At 48.8% G+C, this 19,084-nt stretch overlaps 2 gene segments (V, D, J or C); both read right to left on the bottom strand.

Annotated features, from left to right (window-relative positions):
- The window catches only part of LOC120586553 (immunoglobulin lambda variable 5-37-like), a 53,379-nt gene extending 41,585 nt beyond the window's left edge, over nucleotides 1-11,794 (bottom strand). The window contains 1 exon segment of the V gene segment in view: nucleotides 11,735-11,794. Coding sequence covers nucleotides 11,735-11,780 — 46 coding nt within the window.
- A 5,089-nt stretch (nucleotides 11,795-16,883) lies between these two features.
- LOC120586549 (immunoglobulin lambda variable 8-61-like) lies at nucleotides 16,884-17,405 on the bottom strand. The segment is given in 2 exon segments: nucleotides 16,884-17,209; nucleotides 17,305-17,405. Coding segments are annotated over 2 exon segments (372 nt in total).
- Nucleotides 17,406-19,084: the final 1,679 nt, after the last annotated feature.

The raw sequence follows: 19,084 nt of genomic DNA, 5'->3' as shown, positions 1-19,084 counted from the left end.
GATTTTGTGAGACAGGCGCCAGCTGGCCTGCGTGCCCTGCTCAGCTCCCAGTGTCCACAGTACCACACCCAGCATGAACTGAGGAAGAGGCTGGAGGGCAGAGCGATGCACATGGAGGGGCCAGTTAGGGAAACCGTCTTTCCTCTTCTCTCCTCTGTGGACCCATATCTCTCAGCCATGTGGTCAGCATGTGATGGACCCCGCTACAGCTACAGAGACAGACCTTGTTTTACCCAGACCATTGAGATAGTCCCTGGTCAATGACCGTGCCACGGAAGACGCTGTGAGTGACCCGGTCTGGTGCTCGTGAAGGCCAGGGCTCCAGATCAATAGGTCAGGAGGCTGAGTCTCTCTCACCTGGAAGGGTTGTTTGGGGGATGAGATGCCCATGACTGCACGGGCATTTAGTTCCCAGGAAGGAAATCACTCTGGTGACATGGGTACCATAAAGAAGGGACATCTCAAATAAAGCTCAGAGAAGAAGGGGGAAAACCCAGCAAGATCCTCTACTTGTCATCTGGAAAAGAAACATTCCTGGGTCACCACTGATCAAGAAGGGAGACTGAGGTCAAGGTTTACATCACAGACATGACCTTGGGTCCTAAACCTCACATCCTGACCCGTGAGCCTTCTTCAAGGAGGGGCAGCTACTCACCTCCCACCCTGTTCCCAAGGACCAGCTCTAAGCCTTTTCCCACCCCCCATTCTCTCCCTCTTCCCTCCAAAACCACGCAGAATCGGACCTTTCTTCTCTACCTCACCTGCACCATCCCTTACCCAGGACTCGAGCTTCATCTTTGTACCAAATCCACAGAACACTCAAGGTCCCTGACTATATTCCCACGTCCCCCTCATTCATCCTCTGCAGCAGCTGGACTTCGGAGACTTAATCAGATTCTGTATCTTTCTTGTCACATCATCTAGGTTTCCGGCCCTGACCTGAGCCCAACATGTAGCAAGTGCTCAATAAATGGTGTAGACGGGTGGGCCCCTGAATAGTCAGCTCTCCTGAGTGAGACACAGCTGGACTCTGTCCCTGGTTCTGTCCTGACTCATCATGGATTCTTCCCAGGGCAGCCTGCCTCTGACATTGGGGACTGTCTACTAGGTGTGAGACAATCAGATCACGTGCTGCTGCCAAGGACAGGATTTGGTGGCCTAAACTGAGAGCACAGGGCTATATGTTCTAAATTATGTTCCCTGAAATGAGAGTGAGTTCCTGGATTTGACTAAATAAACAAACAAACAGGGATGTGTAAACTCCAAACTTCGGCATGGTCACAGATTGACCAAGTATCCGGGAGAGATTGGAGCATTTTCCATGTTGGCCTGTCCCAGAAATCTTCTCCTCTCAGACCAGACCAACCTGACCACACCCAGCACCCTGGAAGGGCCATCTGATTTTGCACGTGGATCTCTGTGATGCCACCACCCACAGCAGGAGAATGAGTAAGTCCCTCCATGGGGTTGGGGACTGAGACATTAATTGTCTCTACACAATGAATGGCCTCCTGGCTGCTAAATGTAGGATGTGATCACAGTTCTTATGTTGCCAGGTGTGTCTGAATGACCTGACAGTTTGTTTTGCTTCTGCCATGACTGTGAGGTCATCGAAAGTATAGGACCATCTTAAATCAAGTTTGAGTGGAAAATACTACTGGGTACCCTGCCGGTTCATACTGACAATAATTCTACATGAATTACCTTACAGGCCGCCTTATTTTACTGCTGTTGCTGTTGTCATTGTCATGAGGGACTCCTGTTAGATCCCCACCCCCATTCCTCCCATACTGACATGGGATGTCTCTCTGGCCACTAGAATTTAACGATGTCAGAGAAAAGTGTCCTCTCCTCCTGATTACCACTCTGGGCTTTCATTTGTCTTTCATTGCTAATCTGAAGGTTCATGCTGTCATCTTTTGAATCCATGATAAGTTTTTGATTCTTTTTCCTTATTTAGTCTAATTTTAAACTTGTTTTATTCTTAGGATTGAGAACTAAGCCGTTAGTATAAACATTTTTTTCCCGTCCTAACTTAGTGGCCTCCAATGTCTATTACTCATCCCACACTGAGCCCACAGTGATTAACTTTATTGGTAAATACACCAATATTGTCACTGAAGGAACAACTGAGCTTTCTGGAAACTTTCCTTTAATATTGGGGTTCTCAGACGTAATAAGATTTGGGTCATACAGTCTGGACTCCAGTCACTGAGATGCGTTCAAACATCTTCCTACCTGAAAAAGGGTGTGAGCACAATCAGGGTCTGTGGCATTAAACTGGGGAGGGTGAGCAGGTGATGGGCGTGAGAGCCACGTCCTTAATGGGAAGGGGTCCTTTCAACTCCAGGAGTTCCTCCAGGATGGAAACTCTGGAGAAAAAAAAGAAACCCCACTTAGCAAAGATTCTGGAGCTCAGGGAATGATCAGCAAAGCCTGGGTGAAGCTCATGGGAAACATAGAGGAGGAGCAGAAGGGACCCAGGTCCCTTGGGTCACACAGGCTGGACTTCCGTTCTCCATGTCATGTCCACCCAGCATTGTTGGAGATAGAGAGCATGTACAGGTCCCAGGCAGGGACAGGAGAGTGATGGGTCTGACTGAGGAGTGGAGGGCAGATTTATCACATGACCCCACAAACAGGAGATCCTCGAGCATTGGAGTTGTTCTCAGCTCTGTAACCGTGATGATCAGCCTCGTCCTCAGGCTGGAGCCCAGAGTGGTCAGTGAGGTTCTGGTAACAAACCTGGGGCAGGAGATTCAGGCTCAGTCACACCCCTGGAAGATCCCTCACTGCTGTCCGAGGTCGCAAATGTGAAGGCTCTGCCTGGGAGCCTGTGGGACCATTGGTATGTTGACTCTCAAGATGTCTGCTCACCCCTATGCAGGAGAAGGTGACTTCGGATCTGAGATTATCAAGAGCCTCACAGTAGGAGTGACACACGTGGGAAGTTCCTGCTCTTGTTGTCCCAGAGGCCACCCCACATCCTATATTGTTGGAAAACTCCAGTGGGATCTGAGGATACAGGAGGACACAGTCGGTGCCTGTGAGCTCAGGAGAACCACTCGCAGGAGTCTTCACGGTCCCCAGTGGTGTCACTGTAGGAGCACGTCATCCATGGACCAACTTCACCCCCTTCCCTGGAGCAGACTAAGCAGCTATTTCCCAGTGGCTATGTGGCACCCCACCCACTCACGGCCCATAAAGAGGGTTCCTCAGACCCCAGTTTTCCCCTTTGCTGACTCCCCACCCTGAATCCCACTCTGCATGCTCAGGTGTCGGGCCAGCTTTCTGTAGGTCAGTCCTCCTGGGCCTGGGTCCTCACCATCATCTCACATCTCAGTGCATCGTCTCTTGAACACTCTGTCCCTCGGTCAGCCCTGAACTCAGGAGCCCGGGTGGGATGGGGACATCTCCGCTGTGACCCCTGAGAGAGCAGAGTCCATGCTGTGGAAAAGGATCTATGTGCTGGGATGTTCCTGGGCTCTGATGAAGGTGAAACTTGGGACAGGTGCATCTTCCTTATTTCACGGGGTAAAGGCAGCTCCCCAGGCCCTGGTGTTGTCACATGAACAACTGGCTAATCTTTCTGTGTCATCACAGATTATTTTGGTTTTATTTTTCCTGAAAAATCAGAAATGTTGAATGAAAAATGGATAGTAAAACATTATGACCAGGAAGGGTTCAAAGTAGAGGCTACAAAGGTCCGAGTTTTTAAAAGACTTTTAATTGTTCGGAACAAAGGCCTGAGCAGCCTGAGGGTTTTGTCCCACTTCCCCATCTGTGTGTGTCACGGTGTGAGCACTACTGTGCCAGAGTAAACAGTAATAGTCGGCCTCGTCCTCAGGCTGGGCCCCCGTGATGGTGAGGGCGGCTTTGTTCCCAGAGATGGATCCGGAGAAGCGACCAGGGATCTCAGAGGGTCGGTTGTTTGTGTCGTAGATAAGCGTGCGGGGAGCCTGGCCTGGGGCCTGCTGGTACCAACCAGGATAGTTACTGGTGGAGACTGAGCCAGAGCTAAGGCCACAGGTGAGTGTGACCGTCCCTCCTGTAGACACTGAGAGTGATGGCTCCTGGGTCACCACAGTCTGAGAATTCGCCCCTAAAAACAACAGGAGAGATGCGATCAGCCTCAGACCCTCCTTTTATGTGCCCCCCGAGGAAACAGAGTCTATTCCCCTGACCTGAGCCATAAGCGAGGAGCCCCAGCAGAAGCAACATCCAGGCCATGGTGTGGACACTCACAGGACGTGGACTCCTCAGTCTCTTGGGCTGGAGTGTGGTGTCCTTGGGCCTTTTTATGCCTCTCAGACCCATTAGGAGGAGAAGGTGCCTCATGCAAATCAGCTTCTTCTGTCTTCCAGCCCCAGTGTCACCCTGATGTCCCCTGGGGAAGATCTTGAATGAGTCGGGTGCTGGGACCACGCAATGACCAATGACTGAATAGTGACAGAGACACTGAGAAAGATCGGTTAAGGTTTTTCACCAAATCAGCATCCTCATGTCCCTGGTAACATCAGTCCCAAATTTCATCTCTGGAAACGTAAGGGCTCAACGATGAGATGTGTATGTTCACATTCTGGCCCCATCGATCTAGCTCATGCCAAATTGAACCACATTGCTGGGAACATTTCATCCTCCTCCGTGAAATTCCTTCTCATCTTCTTTGACAGAGATTTGCAGTCACTCCTCCCTCCAGCAGTGAGTCCACTGGGAAATCACAGAGTTTAAGTCCCGGTGTGAAGGGACAGGGGTCTCCCCACCAGTGACATTTTAAAAGGCACCAGAGCTCTGTGCTGTCCCCAAGAGCTGCAGTGTCAGGCTTAGGAAGGCAAATGTCCTTTGCTCTAAGAAACCATTATTATATGGATGAGCTTCAAAATAGAGAGTTTTGAGGAGAATGGTTCAGAATGTCACCATAAGATTATGATTTCCTTCGCAACATCAGGTATAGCAAAATAGGAACACATATCTCATTATGAGAAATGGAGACAGCACTGTGTGTAAACGAGGTGGTGATAACACCCTAGAACGTTCTAAAACCCCCTTTCTCTTCACCTCCTGCTGTGGAGCAGAAGGAATGGGAAGGGCGAGAAGGGGTTTGGGGTGTCAGGGGCACTGGCAGGAGGATAAAATGTCTCTAGTCTTTGGTGACAATGAGACATGCAATTGGTGTTTTTCAAACTGTGCAATAAAACTGCGATTTATGATATTCATTTTGGAATCGCTAGTAAATTGTCTGTGTATTAAACTTGCGTTGTTATTTTCCTTTCTCTTCATATGGGTTCGAAAGTCACAACTCATATCATTGAACAATATTCACAATAAATTACTTTTCCTATTATACAAATACATAATCTGATAGTGTAGATAAATACAGGTATTTTCACATCTCTCAAATATGGAGATGAGGACTAACTATGAACACACAAGGAAAAGAAATAAATAGAAAACTGATAACAAACCATATCAGTTTAGGGTGGTCCCTCTAAAATTCTGAAATCAGTGACAACTTACAGAAGAGAAAGAAATAGCAACTGAAACGGGGACACAGACAGGACTAACACACTCATGACACATCTCGCCGTGAATCCACTGGGAGTCCTGTGAGCAGCAGGGCTCCCTGAGGTTTGCCACGTACACACTGTCTCAGGCGTTCTCTAGGCACCGTGGGTCCCATTAGTGTCCCCTCTGGAGCAGATCTGGGTGGGGATTAGGAGCCAGTGTGGAAGGGAGGGGTTGACAGGCTGGATAAGGGAGACACAGCCAGGGCCCCAGGAGCCCCTCACATGCAGGAAGGAGACAGAGCAGCGCCCCCTGGGGGTCCTGAGTGACACTGCCTGACTCAGGAAGGTGCCTGAGGGAACATGCTGATGCAGGCTGACCACCACCTTTTCAGATCTGCTGCTCTCCAGAGTCCAAGTACATCGTCAGCCAGAGTTGATACACATACCCTACCTTCAGCCCAAATCCTCACTGGGGGCCAAGGTGAATTTTTTTCTGATACAATGGATTCTTCTTGCTCTTGTGTTGATATCTTTGTGCAATGCTCAGCTATGAACATAATGTGATTACTGTAATTTTCAATCCTGACACTGTTCCTGTTGGGTCGGACTCCACCGATTTTCTAAAATAAGAAAAGGAGTTCAGGTTACAGGCCCTCTAATTTCATATGTATTTTAAATCATTTTTAACCAAAGACTTAGGCACTTCTGATGGCAGAGCCGGCACCCTCTGACCCAGGACCCCGGTTGGGAATTAACATGTGGTAGAGAATAGATAACAACCACCTGTGCCCAGATGCCAGGAGCAAAAGGCCGTGCAAATGCCCTTCCTCCCCAGTGTCCTTTCCCTGTCCCCTAAAGGAAACTCCTGTCCAATGAGTGAGGAGAAGAAGAGAGGAATCTGGGTCTTGGGGAGAAGCCCCAGAGCTCTGCTTGCTGAGGCCTAATTGTTGGCATTGAGACACCCCCTCCCCAGATGTCTCCTATCCTGTGCCCAGGTAGCGCTGTAGGTCAAGTTTCTCAAGCAAATTTATTTCCTTTGTGTGATTGTCCATTGACCTTTGCCTGTAAATCAGATCTGGACAGTGACTTCATGAGAGGAGGATGACACATGAGGCAAATGTGTGTGTCAGAGCCGAGTGCTCATGTGGTTTCGTGTGGCCCAGGTGTAGGAAAGTCACACTTCAGCGGGGACACTGCCTGCTCAAGTGTGCAAGAGCCAGTGGAGCATTCTCCCAGCCTGCCTGGCCCAGACCCTGAGCTCTCAGGACAGGTCCACCTGCGCCCCCTGCTGGTCTCCAAACTCAGCCCTCAGCCCATTCCTTCCACCTGGCTCTCCTGGAAGGGCTTCTGATTTCTGCAGGTGCATTTTCCTCATGTCGCTTCCCAAAGCAGTAGAAGGAGAAGCACCACCGTGTGCAGTCTGGGGCGAAGAGATTCAGCTCTCAGATCCCTAAGGACTTTGAGACAGATAAACTGATGCATCTGTTACAAGACGTTTCAGAATTTGCTGATACTTGATTTTGCTTTTGCCTTAGCCTTTGTTCATTACAAGCACATGATGACCTCGAACCAAGAGCCAGGCTTAAAGTTTCCGAGGAGCCCCACTACTTCATATCTGGTCATAATTCTCCTTGGGTGACACTTGCAGGTGTAAATATTTGGTGGCAGTTGTTGTTGTTTTTGTTGTCGTCTTAAAGGGCACCTGACAGGTTCCCACTCACATTACACGTGTCTTTGCTATGAGAGCAAAATGTCCTCAGGGAAAATGTTTTTTTTTCCTCGATTACTTCTGTAGGTTCTCAGGTGCCCTTGAAAATGACCTTGAGGGGACCTTTTATTTTGATTTTGATATATTTAAGCTTCTTTTACTCTAGGTCTGTAATTTTTTCCCATCTGCGGATTGAGAGGGAGAGAACATTACTATGAACATAACTCCTATTCTTCATAGCGGTTCTTCCTCCATTTCTGGCCTAGGAAACTCTCAGGATGTGTCCCAGTCTGCCTCGGGCCTGATCATGTCCATTTGTTAAGAAATCTATGGATTTAATGGAGGTGGGATTGATAAGGATTAGGTCTAAAATACTGACAGCTACTAAATCTCATCCCAGACAGAGAACCAGAGAGGTTGGAAATACACGAGAAGTCCCGGGTTGAAGTGGGGAGAGTGAGCCGCTGAGGGTCTGAGAGTCACGCCCTTAATGGGGGGCGTCTCCCGCGTCCTGGGGGTCAGGATCCCCTCAGAGGGCGATCTCAAGAGAGAGACTCTGCCTTTCTTGACATTTCGTGGCTCAGGGAATGAGCAGCAAAGCCTGGCCAGGAGCAGGAAGGGACATGCACAGGCTTGACAGGGGGCCACAGGGGGCTCCTAGTTATAGATGCTCACATTCTGCTTTCCTTGTCACTCAATCCAACAATTCTAAGGGAAATTTTGGACTCAGGGGGACAAGAAGAGGACCACCAGGCATGGGTGGAGTGCAGACATGGAAAAGTAATCATCGCTTTGAGTTCTTGACAAAGACCTGAGATTGAATTACATGGGTTCCTTGCGGTCAGATCCTGAGCTGGGTTTTGGCATCAGCCTCCTATTGACCCTTCCATTGATTATCCAGAAGAAATCTGTGCCATCAGGCGAAAGGTTCCGCCTGTGGAGAGATGACCAGGCTGAGAACATGCTGTGAAATATAGTTCATCCTTCCTCAAAGCCTCAGACCCTTGGAAAGTCTTTAGATCCTCAGAGGCTGGTGACCATTTTAGCAGGAGAGTCAGCCCTGATGTGAAGTTAGATGCAGGAAGGGACCAGAGTGTGAAGATCCCACAGGAGGAGAGGGAGGACGGAGTCTCCATTCCTCTGGGGTCTGGAGCACTGTGCCAGGATCACTCACTTCTGGTCCTAATGAACACCCTCTTCTTAGGACAGGATCGAGGGCCCCTCGGAATCAATTTCTTGCCAGCAAATTTTTTCACGTGGCTCTAAGACAGAACTCAAGGTATCACGTCTCTGGGACTCCTCCCTGGATGTGCTGTTGCTGGGCCGTACTGTGCTTCTCCATGAAGCTGCTTTTTGTGCAGTTGACGATGATATTCCTGAGACCCGACCCCACACCATGGATGGATGTGTTAGCACGCCCTGGGTGCAGGAGGCTAAACAATCTAAAATATCCAGGGAGGAGAGATTTTGGGTCTCTGCTCACTTTATCCTCAGCCTAACAGACTTGAGCATCCAGAGCATAGAATGTGGGTTTGCCAGAGAAGTTGGTAAATGAAGGGGAATTGCAAAAGAATAAAGCCACCAAGTGTGGGAGCCCCGGCATCTGAACACAAACTGAGAAGGAAGCCCCTCTATCCTCGTGTGAGGTGAGGTGATAAACTATTAGGAAACGAGCTACACACCCATTTCTCACATCCGCACTTGATCACATGAGCAAACACTTGGTGCTCCCGTGAGCACTGCTGCAGGGGAGACGACTGTGGGTCCGGGGTGCTGACTCTCATCTCCCGGGGCTGGTGCAGTGAGGAGGACGGGGATCTCGCATGGTGCTGGTCAGTGGTGTTTGGCTCCATCCTCAGGTTGTAAGGAGGAGCTTCTACTGTAGGAGACAACAAAGAGAAGCAAAGTTCCAGAGGACATCGCTGTTTCAATGCGTGCGGAGCTTTGATGATGTGAACAGACTCTAATTCTGATGTGTCAGAATGACACTATTCTAGCCACTGTCATAGCTACTCCCAGGGCAGTAGCTGTTCGCTTTCTATCCTAGGTTCCAGGCCCCTAAAGAAGGTGAATCTGCAAGGAGAGAGACAAGGACCTATGAGGACAGGACAGTGTCCACTCGGCAGGAGGAAGTCAGAGCCGGGGAAGGATGCTGCATGAGCATGAACGTCAGGAGCCTTCACCTGTGTGGCTAAGATCACAGAAGAAAGGGGCGTCCAGCACGTGGTGTGGACAACCCACAGCCCTGTTCCTCGGGCCCCAGAAGTGAGGCCCAGATGCCTCACATCTCTTTCTCTGCTCCAACCACATCGGCCTCTTTGTGTTTCTGTCCCCTTTCTGAGTACTGTCCTGTGGAATAATCTATGGTAAGTTTTGGAGGAGGGAGAATCTATGTCCTGGGTACACCAAGGCCCTGAGAGAGAAGTAGAGGTCAGGGAATTCGAGATTGCTCAGCAGGCATGGCTTCCCACGATATGCACACTCACAGGACCAGGCAAGGGACACCCCGTGTGTGGCAGGGACATCACCAAGGGCTTTCTGAGACAGACTGAGGCAGCTATCGGAGGACACTCGTTTACTGAGAAGGGTCTTCACATTGTCTTCCCAGGAATTACGGACACAGTTTCCATTTCTAACCCTTTGAAATACAGTCGGAGTCAGAGCCCCTGAAATCACATTGTACACTTTTCCATACAGAGCTTTTGGGGTCTTGATTCTCCTTGAACAGGGTACAAGTCACAGGGTCCTTCACTGGGATGAGGTTACATTCACAGACATGTCACTGCAGTGCACATTACAGGTGACAGCACACACTCAGCACTAGGTGCACCCAGCCCAGGCCAGCTGCACCCACACTCTGCCCGTCACCCCTCAGGGCAGCGTCTCCCCTCCTGCTCTGTGCCCCTCAGTGACCAAAGCTGCTGTCCCGTCTTGCACCTTGATGTGGCTCCTGTGACTTCTCATCTCCCTCCTCACCTCCCTGTCCTCAGACGCGGGCAGGTCACAATTCTCGTAGGTTGAAATTCCTTTCACAGGTTTTCTTAGAGATTCCAATTTTTTTCTAAAATCAACCACCATTGCATGTATAGTATTCCCAAAGTCATTGCAATGATCATATTGATCAGTCCGGGGAGAACTCTATCTTTAACCACATTGAGTGTTTCAACTCATAAGCTAGAATTATCTGTGCATTTATTTATTTCATTTCTCTTAGAATGTTTTATAGTCTTCAGTGCATAAATATTTTAAATTCTGTCAGATTGTCCTAAAGTATTACATGTGTGTGATGCTGTTGTCAGCGCGGAGCTGATGGAGACGAAGGTGTCGGTGGTGAGACGCCCAGTGGAGAGAATGCACGAGGGGCTGACACGGGAACGAAACGGCTGCACCAACCGCACTGCGGGGAGCTCACTCCTGCTGCTCCTCTTCTTCTGCTCCCCGTCTGCTCCCCAGGGGCCCGCACGGCGCCACACGCAGCAGAGTGCGATCGTGGCATTCAGCCACACGTGCGTGATACAGTAAGCTGAATTCCGTTTACAGTTTTAGGCACTGGCACCTACTACACTAATGTGACATTCTACATCTGGGGTCCTATTTCTAGCCGTGAGCCTGGATCACACCCAGACCTGGGACCCACAGCTATTGTAAATGTGTTATTTTTAACTCTAGTTTTAGAGGGCCCATCTCTCATCCCTACCCCAGGTGGAAGCACTCAGACCTGGAGCGGCATCGGGTCACCCCCTCTGCTCCCTCAAGAGGTCAGGGCCTGACCCAAGCCCCTCAGGCTCCTCCCGTGTCCCCTCTGAGGGCTGTTGACCTCGGACATGGGGTTACTGCGAGTGGACAAGGTGACATGGGGAGGATATACTAGCAACAGAGAAATGTGAATTTAAACTGAAGAGAAGCATGTGATATTGTCAGATCAAGTGGACTGAGGAATATCGGGTGTTGACAGAAGAAATGACAAAAGAAGTCACCTCTTGTCTGACTTGGTCAGAGCCCCTCCCATGAGTGATGGCACTAGGCCAGGAAAGTGAGGGGGAGGTTTGTGTCTCACTTCCCCATGGGTCTGGAGCACGGTGTAAGCCTTAGAGTTGCCATCCCATGTGTTACAGTAATAGTCAGCCTCGTCCTCAGGCTGGAGCCCAGAGATGAGCAGAAGCCCTGCGTTGGCCGAGGTGTCTTTGGATCCAGAGAAGCGGCTGGGGACCCCGGAGCCCTGGTGCTTATCGGAGTCTGATTTAAACCGCAGGAGATACCGGGGAGGGCTCCCTGGCTTCTGCTGGAACCAGCGTATATTGTAGTCCCCAACACTGAATCCACTGCTCAGAGTGCAGGTGAGTCTGGCTGATGCTCCCGGAGATGCAGAGAGGGAGGGCGGCTGAGTCACCACAGGCTGGGAGAGGGAACCTGCAAACACAGACAAACTTTTGTGATGAGAGTGAAGCTCAGGGTTGTAGTAGGAAGACGAACTGACACAGAGTGGGAACTGAGACTTCGTCCCCAGGCCTTTCCCCACCTGTGCAGTGAGAGAGGAGCACGAGGAGGATGGGGGTCCAGGCCATGGTGCACGCAGCCCCTGAGCCCAGAGTGGGGCTGGGCTGCCACAGGCCTCCTTTTCTTCTCCACCCTGCGCCAGAGGAGGGAGGGGCTGTGCATGCAAATGTGTGTCCATCCAGTGACCGCCCAGCCCCTCCCTGAGCCCTGTGCTGGAGCTCAGCTCACACCCAGACTGAGGAGGATGGAGATTGGCTTCACCTCCTTGGAGAGCCCTGGAGGAAGCACCTGCTGAGACCACGCAAAGGTCCCTGCTTGCGGGACTCTGCCAGCCCAGAGAGGACACAGCTGCTGAGTCCCATCAGGGAGCACAGAGAACAGGCCCCAATCCCATGTTCCTTCCAGTGAATGGTCCTCAGTGAGCCATTGTGTAGGGACCAACAAGTCAGTCCCACAGCGCCCCCTGCTGATGTAGCACACACACCGCCCCATGGCCCAGAGCCCTGAGAACCTGGTTTGTGCAGCTCAGCAGGTCCCTGTCTCTATTCACACACCCATGGGCTGATTCCTAGTTAACGTGATTCTGATACGCCAAACATTGATTTTTATTTGTTTGTACTTTTTGATTTCTGTGATAGCCTCATTCTCTTTCAATTGTTTTTCTACAGAAAGGTTTCTTGATTACAAAACTGTATTTCCCATGTCTTTTTGTTAATTTGAAAATATTCAGATGTGGTTCCATAGTATAGCAGTTAGCACGTCCGCTTTACACGTAGAAGGTCCTGGTTTCATGCTCCAGGGAAGCCACAGTCCATGGTCTACTGCCATGCCAACCCAAACAAGCTGGATGCCTGATCTAGGAAGCTAAGCAGGGTCGAGCTTGGTTAGTACTTGGATGGGAGACCACCTAAGAAGACCAGGTGCTATAGGCATAAATAATAATAAATAATAATAATAATAAAAGAAAATATTCTAGGCTGCTCTTGGGTTTAATGTTTTTCACATAAAAATAAGAAAAAGGTTACATATCCCAATAATTATGAATGATATTTATAAGATTAAATTTATAACATTGATAATCAAGTAATCTTTATTTTTTGATTTTTGATTTAATCTATCCTCTGTATCAACGTGTCTATTTCTATGTTTATTTAAGTTTTCTTTTTTCCCCCTTTGTTAGATATTTATTTTGTATTACACTGCCCTCAATCTTTCTTTGGCAGGTGGCTGTCAGGAGTCCATGCGGTGAGTCCGTGTGGGGTAGGGGGAGAAGGGCCTGCGATCAAGCTCCATCCACATCCTTGTTCTCAGTAGAGCGACCTCTGCCGAGGCATCAGATGACACAGTCTGGAGTTGTCATTTCACTAAAGTGGTGACTGAAGTGGAAACACGCTCAGAATGGAGACTCAGGAACTGTCCTAGGAAAATGTTTGGGTCCTGAGGCTGCCGTGCGTGTCCCAGGCAGGTGCCACAGGACTTTCCTGTGCTGTGGTCCTTGCATGGTGATGGTGGCCTCCCGCTGCCATTCCGCTGTTTCTGAGAAGAATCCTGTTCCTGAAAAAATGTTTTCTGCTGTGTCAAGGCGGACACAGGCTGGATGTGTGAAGTCAGCTATAGCTCAGTTTAAAGCTTCCTAACATCAGCGGTTCCTGAGACAGCGCAGAGCCTCAGCCGCTCATCACTGAGAAACACAGTACAGTGCAGAGAAGATGCTCAGTGCCCCTGATCGCTAGGGAACGGCAAGTCAAAACTGAAGCGAGATATTGCTTCTCCCAGACTAGAAGAGCTGTGAGAAAAATGAGATATGATAACAGTTTTTTTTGTGAAGATGAGTGGAAATTGCAACTTTAATACAAAGTTGGTAGAAGTTTAACCAATGAAGCCATATTGGAAAATTTTCTGATGGGTTTCTCAAAAAATTAATATAAAGATACCATATAAAGATCCCAATCCTAGGTGTCTATCCAAGATACGAAAAGAGCTATCCACAAAACAAAATAAAAAACATGTACACAAATGTTCCCAGCACATGCACAAATAGTCCTAGCAGGTTTATGCGTTATAGACAAGAGATGAAAAATAACCTAATGTCCACCAGTGGATGAACGGATAAGTGAACCGAACTATGTCCAAACAACACAATATTATACGTCAAAAGAAAAAAAGGATGATCACTCAGGTCACAACAATGGATCTCAGAAATATTTGCCAAAGAAGAAAGTGAAACGAACAGTCACAAAGTCCACCTCTTTTGTACGTCCCTGTCTGTGAAGTGTCCAGAACAGGCATATCTACTGAGACAGGCAGTGGATCCGTTGTTACCAAGGGTTGAGTAGAGATCTGATGAGGAGTGATGCAGATGTGTGGGGACTTCGCTCTGAGGGATGATGGAAATGTTCTAAAGTTAGATTTTGGGAATGGTTGCACAACCATGTGACTATTCTACACATGATTATGTTGTACATTTTTAACTGAAAAACTTTACGCCATGTAAATGATATCGAAATATAAATTCCAGCAAAGGAGGAAAAGAGAAAACTTGAAATAAATGTATACGCTTTTAATGAACTACGATAGCGAGTGGCTATCACTGACCAGGGGTAGGAGAAGAAGGTAGATATTAATTCCAGAAATGGGAATTAATATCATGATATGTTTTCTTATTTTGTTTTGCATATGTGTATGTGTGTATTGTAAACAAATATTATATTTCCTCCTCTTTTTCACTTCTTATGTAAGGTAAGATATTATAACTTTATACAATATTATTTATGGATTGTTAATTTTTTACCATAATATTTAAATTACATGATACCAAAGAGAAGGTTAAACATCAATCAAGCACTTGCAGTTGGATGCACAATAGTTGTATAATTTTAGGCAGAATTAGAATCCAGGATGTGGAACAGCACAGCCTGAGGGGAGGGGCGTCGTCCATGACTGAGCGCTGTGGGGGGAGCCTGTCTCTGGTTGGGCAGAGCTGCAGCCCCTGGCCAAGTGTGCAGCCCCCGCACGATGGAGAAACTGCCCCTACAGCAAAGCGAGGGCTAGAGCTATGTTATTCTATCACGACAAGGCCGGTAGGAGCAGAAGTTCCTGTCAACAGTCCCACATCTCTGCTGTGGAGAGGTGGAGACAGGAGGGGACTATGTCCCCGAGGTCACAGTCACTGTGGCTCTGGGTTCTGACGGAAGACTTTTTATCAGAGATCCAGTCTGGCTGAAAGTGTCCTGGTAGTGTCCCAGTGAATGACAGCCCAGCCCCGAGAGCACAGGGGAGGATGTGTCTCTGTCCCCATGGACCGTGATCCCGTGTGAGCAGCATGAGGCTGCTGTCCCAGAATAAATGCCATAACAAGCACCATTGCTGACTGGACCCTGAGTGGTCAGGGGGCTGTGATACCCACGGGAATAGAGACTCACCCTGGGACCCTGAGCATCGACTCAGCCCAGTGGAGCAGGTGTTCAGGCCGTGTCCTGCTGCCCTAATAACAAGACCCAGGTCACGCTCGTGTCACTGGTGTTTCCTGCTGAGGGAGATTCTGTCTCCTGATGATTCTAACCCTCAAGACGGCTGTGTCAGCACCGGCCTATCCCTGACTTCTGGGGGAACAGACATGCCCCAACTGTGGAGTCCAGGTCAATATACACTCAGTTCGAAGAAAGCCATGGGTGCGTGTGTGTGTGTGTGTGTGAGACAATGAGGTCACGCCTCTCCCTGTCTCTCTGATGGCTTCTCCACCCCTGAGAGGTGATTCTCCATGACAACCCTCCTTGAAGCTTATGATTCTCTATAAGATCCTCTGGGTGCTGGAGCCTGGATCTCGAGGGAAAATGTCTTAAAAATATTCTCCTTGGAGCAGAATTTATTTTAGGCGGTGAAGACACGTTTGAAAGCAGACGGGCCCTGTCAACAACCTCCCTTGATCAGAAGTCCATATCTTGTGGAGGGGGAGAAATATGGCTGTTTCCATCCCTGCAGGCACGAGACCCACAGATGTAGGGTCTTCAGGTCTCAGGAAGCACAGGGCAGGGGATGGCCGCACAGCCCCTCCTTCATGCTCTCGACACCACAGCTAAGCCCCAACACTGTCCCCTGTGGTTCCCAGACGTCTATCTGAGGGCGACCATGAGACAGTGCTCCCTTTATTGTGCAAAGGGGCTAAAGCATGGGATTCAGGGACCCGAGGGAAACGTTTCGTGGTGGATACACTGTCCTGAAGGTTCTTAGGAAACAGAGATTCTGGAGCGTGAAAGAGCAATGCCATATCCTGAAACACGCAGCTGATCCTTTCTCTGTGGATGACCGCGAGACTCACCTCGTGTAGGGCATCAGTTATCTCTGGAGAAGAAAAAACCCCAATAGATTCATGTGCAAATACCTAAAGGTTGGATGAAGACATCGCTTTTAGGAAAATGTAGTAACTTCACTTTTATATTAAACAGATGAACTGAGAGTGGTGGGGATGCTCAGAAACCCAGAGTGTGGGGATGGGGCAGGAAAGGTACCATGAGGTGTTTCCATCCTGTTCCACATCTGGTCATCATCGTCCCGAGAGATGGAGCCCTGGGGAATGGAAACAACGGCAAGGACTTGTCTGTTTCCTCTGAAAAGTTAATGTGGACATGGAGTTAATACCTGAAGAGTGAGAGAGAGGGACCAGGAAGGTGAGGGATGCAGCAGCGGAGTAGAGAAAATGATGGACAGTGTCAGGGGTTTTGGCAGCGAGAGTCTATACAAATTAGACCAATGGGATGTGTAGGATGGTTCATGGAGGATGAAGTCACGTCTGTCCATGACCTTGGTGAGAATCAACATATGAGTTAAGGACACATCAGTAGTAACAGAAGACTCATATTTAATGGCATAAGATTTCTGGGTAACTTAGCTTGTCCTGGTCATCAGTAGAGGTGCAGACACAGTATTTCTCTTGTTCGTGACTCCACACCCAATGGGCATGTGCAGTGGGACTCTGTCACCGCACCTGTGTGCTCCTGGGATGCTCTGTGCCGGGTCAGGTAACCTGGCTCTGCCTTTCCTCCTTTCATGGATGTGTCTTCCTGCAGAGGAGTCTCCCCTACAAGAGTCTCTACAGAAGCTTCTTACTAAAGGTTCTCAAGGCCCAAGTCTGAGGGCCCAGGGGTTTTTGTCTCACTTCCTCATCATCTGAGTCACTGTGAGTAACTGAAGCTGCTCCCACTGCCATGAGCTGTAGCACAGTAATAGTCGGCCTCGTCCTCAGGCTGGGCCCCCGTGATGGTGAGGGCGGCTTTGTTCCCAGAGATGGATCCGGAGAAGCGACCAGGGATCCCAGAGGGGCGGCTGTTTGTGTTGTAGATAAGGGTGCGGGGAGCCCGGCCTGGGGTCTGCTGGTACCAAGCAGGGTAGTTACTGGTAGACACTGACCCAGAGCTAAGGCCACAGGTGAGTGTGACCGTCCCTCCAGGAGACACTGACAGCGATGGCTCCTGAGTCACCACAGTCTGAGAATTCACCCCTGAAACCAAAGGAGACACACAGTTATCATGAAACTAGGTCACATGGAGAACCTGCCTTTATGAACCCCCAATATGTAGAGTCCCTTCCCCTGACCTGAGCCATAAGCGAGGAGCCCTAGCAGAAGCACCGTCCAGGCCATGGTGGGGACACTCACAGGTCGCAGACTCCTTAGGCTCTTGGGCTCTAGTGTGATGTCCTCAGGCCTTTTTAAGTTTCACAGACTCATTAGGAGGAGAAGGTGCCTCATGCAAATCAGCTTTCTGTCTCTTCCTGACCCAGAGTCACCCTGATGTCCCTGGGCGAGGTCTTGAAAGAGGCAGATGCTGGGACCTCACACAGACCAGATGGCGTGGTGACTGAGACATTGATGAAGAGACTTCAGGCCTTTCACCAAAATGGTCTCTCCTGTGTCTGGTGACCTCAGTTCCAAATTCCCCCTCTGGAAAGGCTGAGAGTTGAGTGATGAGATGCTCCTTTCTCCATATTCCGGCACCGACAATCTAGTGCACCCCAACATTCACCCCTGCCCGTAAGCTGTCTCTCCTCCCCAGTCCAGTCCCTTCCTGTCTCCCTGGAGGACGAGTAGCGGGCCTCCCTCCCACAGCAGCAGCCTCAGTGGGAAATCCCAGTCACACGCGGTGTGTGAAGGGACAGAGGTCTCCCAATGTCACCATCCTGTCAACGGTCCCCAGTTCAGCAGTGAGAGCCCAGAGCTGGGCGCCCACACACGGAGCCGCACTGCCAGGCTTGGCGGGGGAGGGGAAGCTCTCCTCTGCTGTGAGGAGCCATGGACTCTGTGGAGTGGCTTCAATACCCTGCAGGGTTTGCCAAGCAGGGCAATGTTGTCAGCACGACATTATGAGCTTCCTCCCAATATCAGATTTAAAAGAAAAAGGAAACATGTAACTTGTAACAGGAAATGAAAATTATACTCGATCTGAACGAGTTGATGCGAACATCATGAGAATTTTAAAATTCTCTTTCCCCTTAACAGTCTCCCAGGAGCAGAAAGAACTGGGAAGAACAGATGAGGGGGTTTGGGGTCAAGGGGAATAGCAGGGAGATAAAATTTCTCGTTAATTTTTGAAAGATAAATACAGAGATCATGTTTCCACAGTGGGAAATAAAATATGATCGCATATTCGATTCAGAATCGTTAGTACCTGGTCTGCTTCATGAAATGCGCATTGTTTTCGTTCTCATTGCTCATGAGCCGTATCTGGGACCTGAACAGATTTCAGACAAAGATTCGTTCCAAATTACGGTGCCTTTTAAACGAAGGATTCTTTGATAGTGGAGAACAATGTGCAATTTGATGTGCACCACATTCAAGATGAAGATGACCTCGATCTTAGGAGGACAAGAAAGATGTAGAAAGAGTAATATAAATATCTGAGAAACAGAAGCGATATGGGCTTCCATAGTCACTCTAAAAGACAGAAATAAATGACCAAGACCATGCCGCTGACAAATAACTAAAATTACGACAGTTTCAGAGCTAATGCATTTATTATCTATTTTATCATGAACATATGAGAAGTCACGGTAATTAGCCAGGATTCCCGACCTCTGAAGGGAGCCCTGAGCCAACCCTGGAATGTGTCTCAGACACTCTCAAGGCACCGTGGGCCAGAATAACTCTTTCCTACTTGGCAGGTCTGGAGCTGGTGTGTCTATATATAACATATATACAACATGAAACAGGATATAAACTATGTGTTATAATATTAACTTATATCATGATTGTTTATATATTATACATCATATTTATATATTACCTAATATAATTTTATATTGCTAATTGTAATATAATGTGATACATATACTATTTATATATGTATATGTAATGTTTATATATTATATAATATAATCC

The sequence above is a fragment of the Pteropus medius genome, unplaced genomic scaffold, assembly GCF_902729225.1.
Source record: "Pteropus medius unplaced genomic scaffold, Ma_sr-lr_union100, whole genome shotgun sequence".
Classification (NCBI taxonomy): Eukaryota; Metazoa; Chordata; class Mammalia; order Chiroptera; family Pteropodidae; genus Pteropus; species Pteropus medius.
This window is presented reverse-complemented; position numbering and strand designations above follow the sequence as displayed.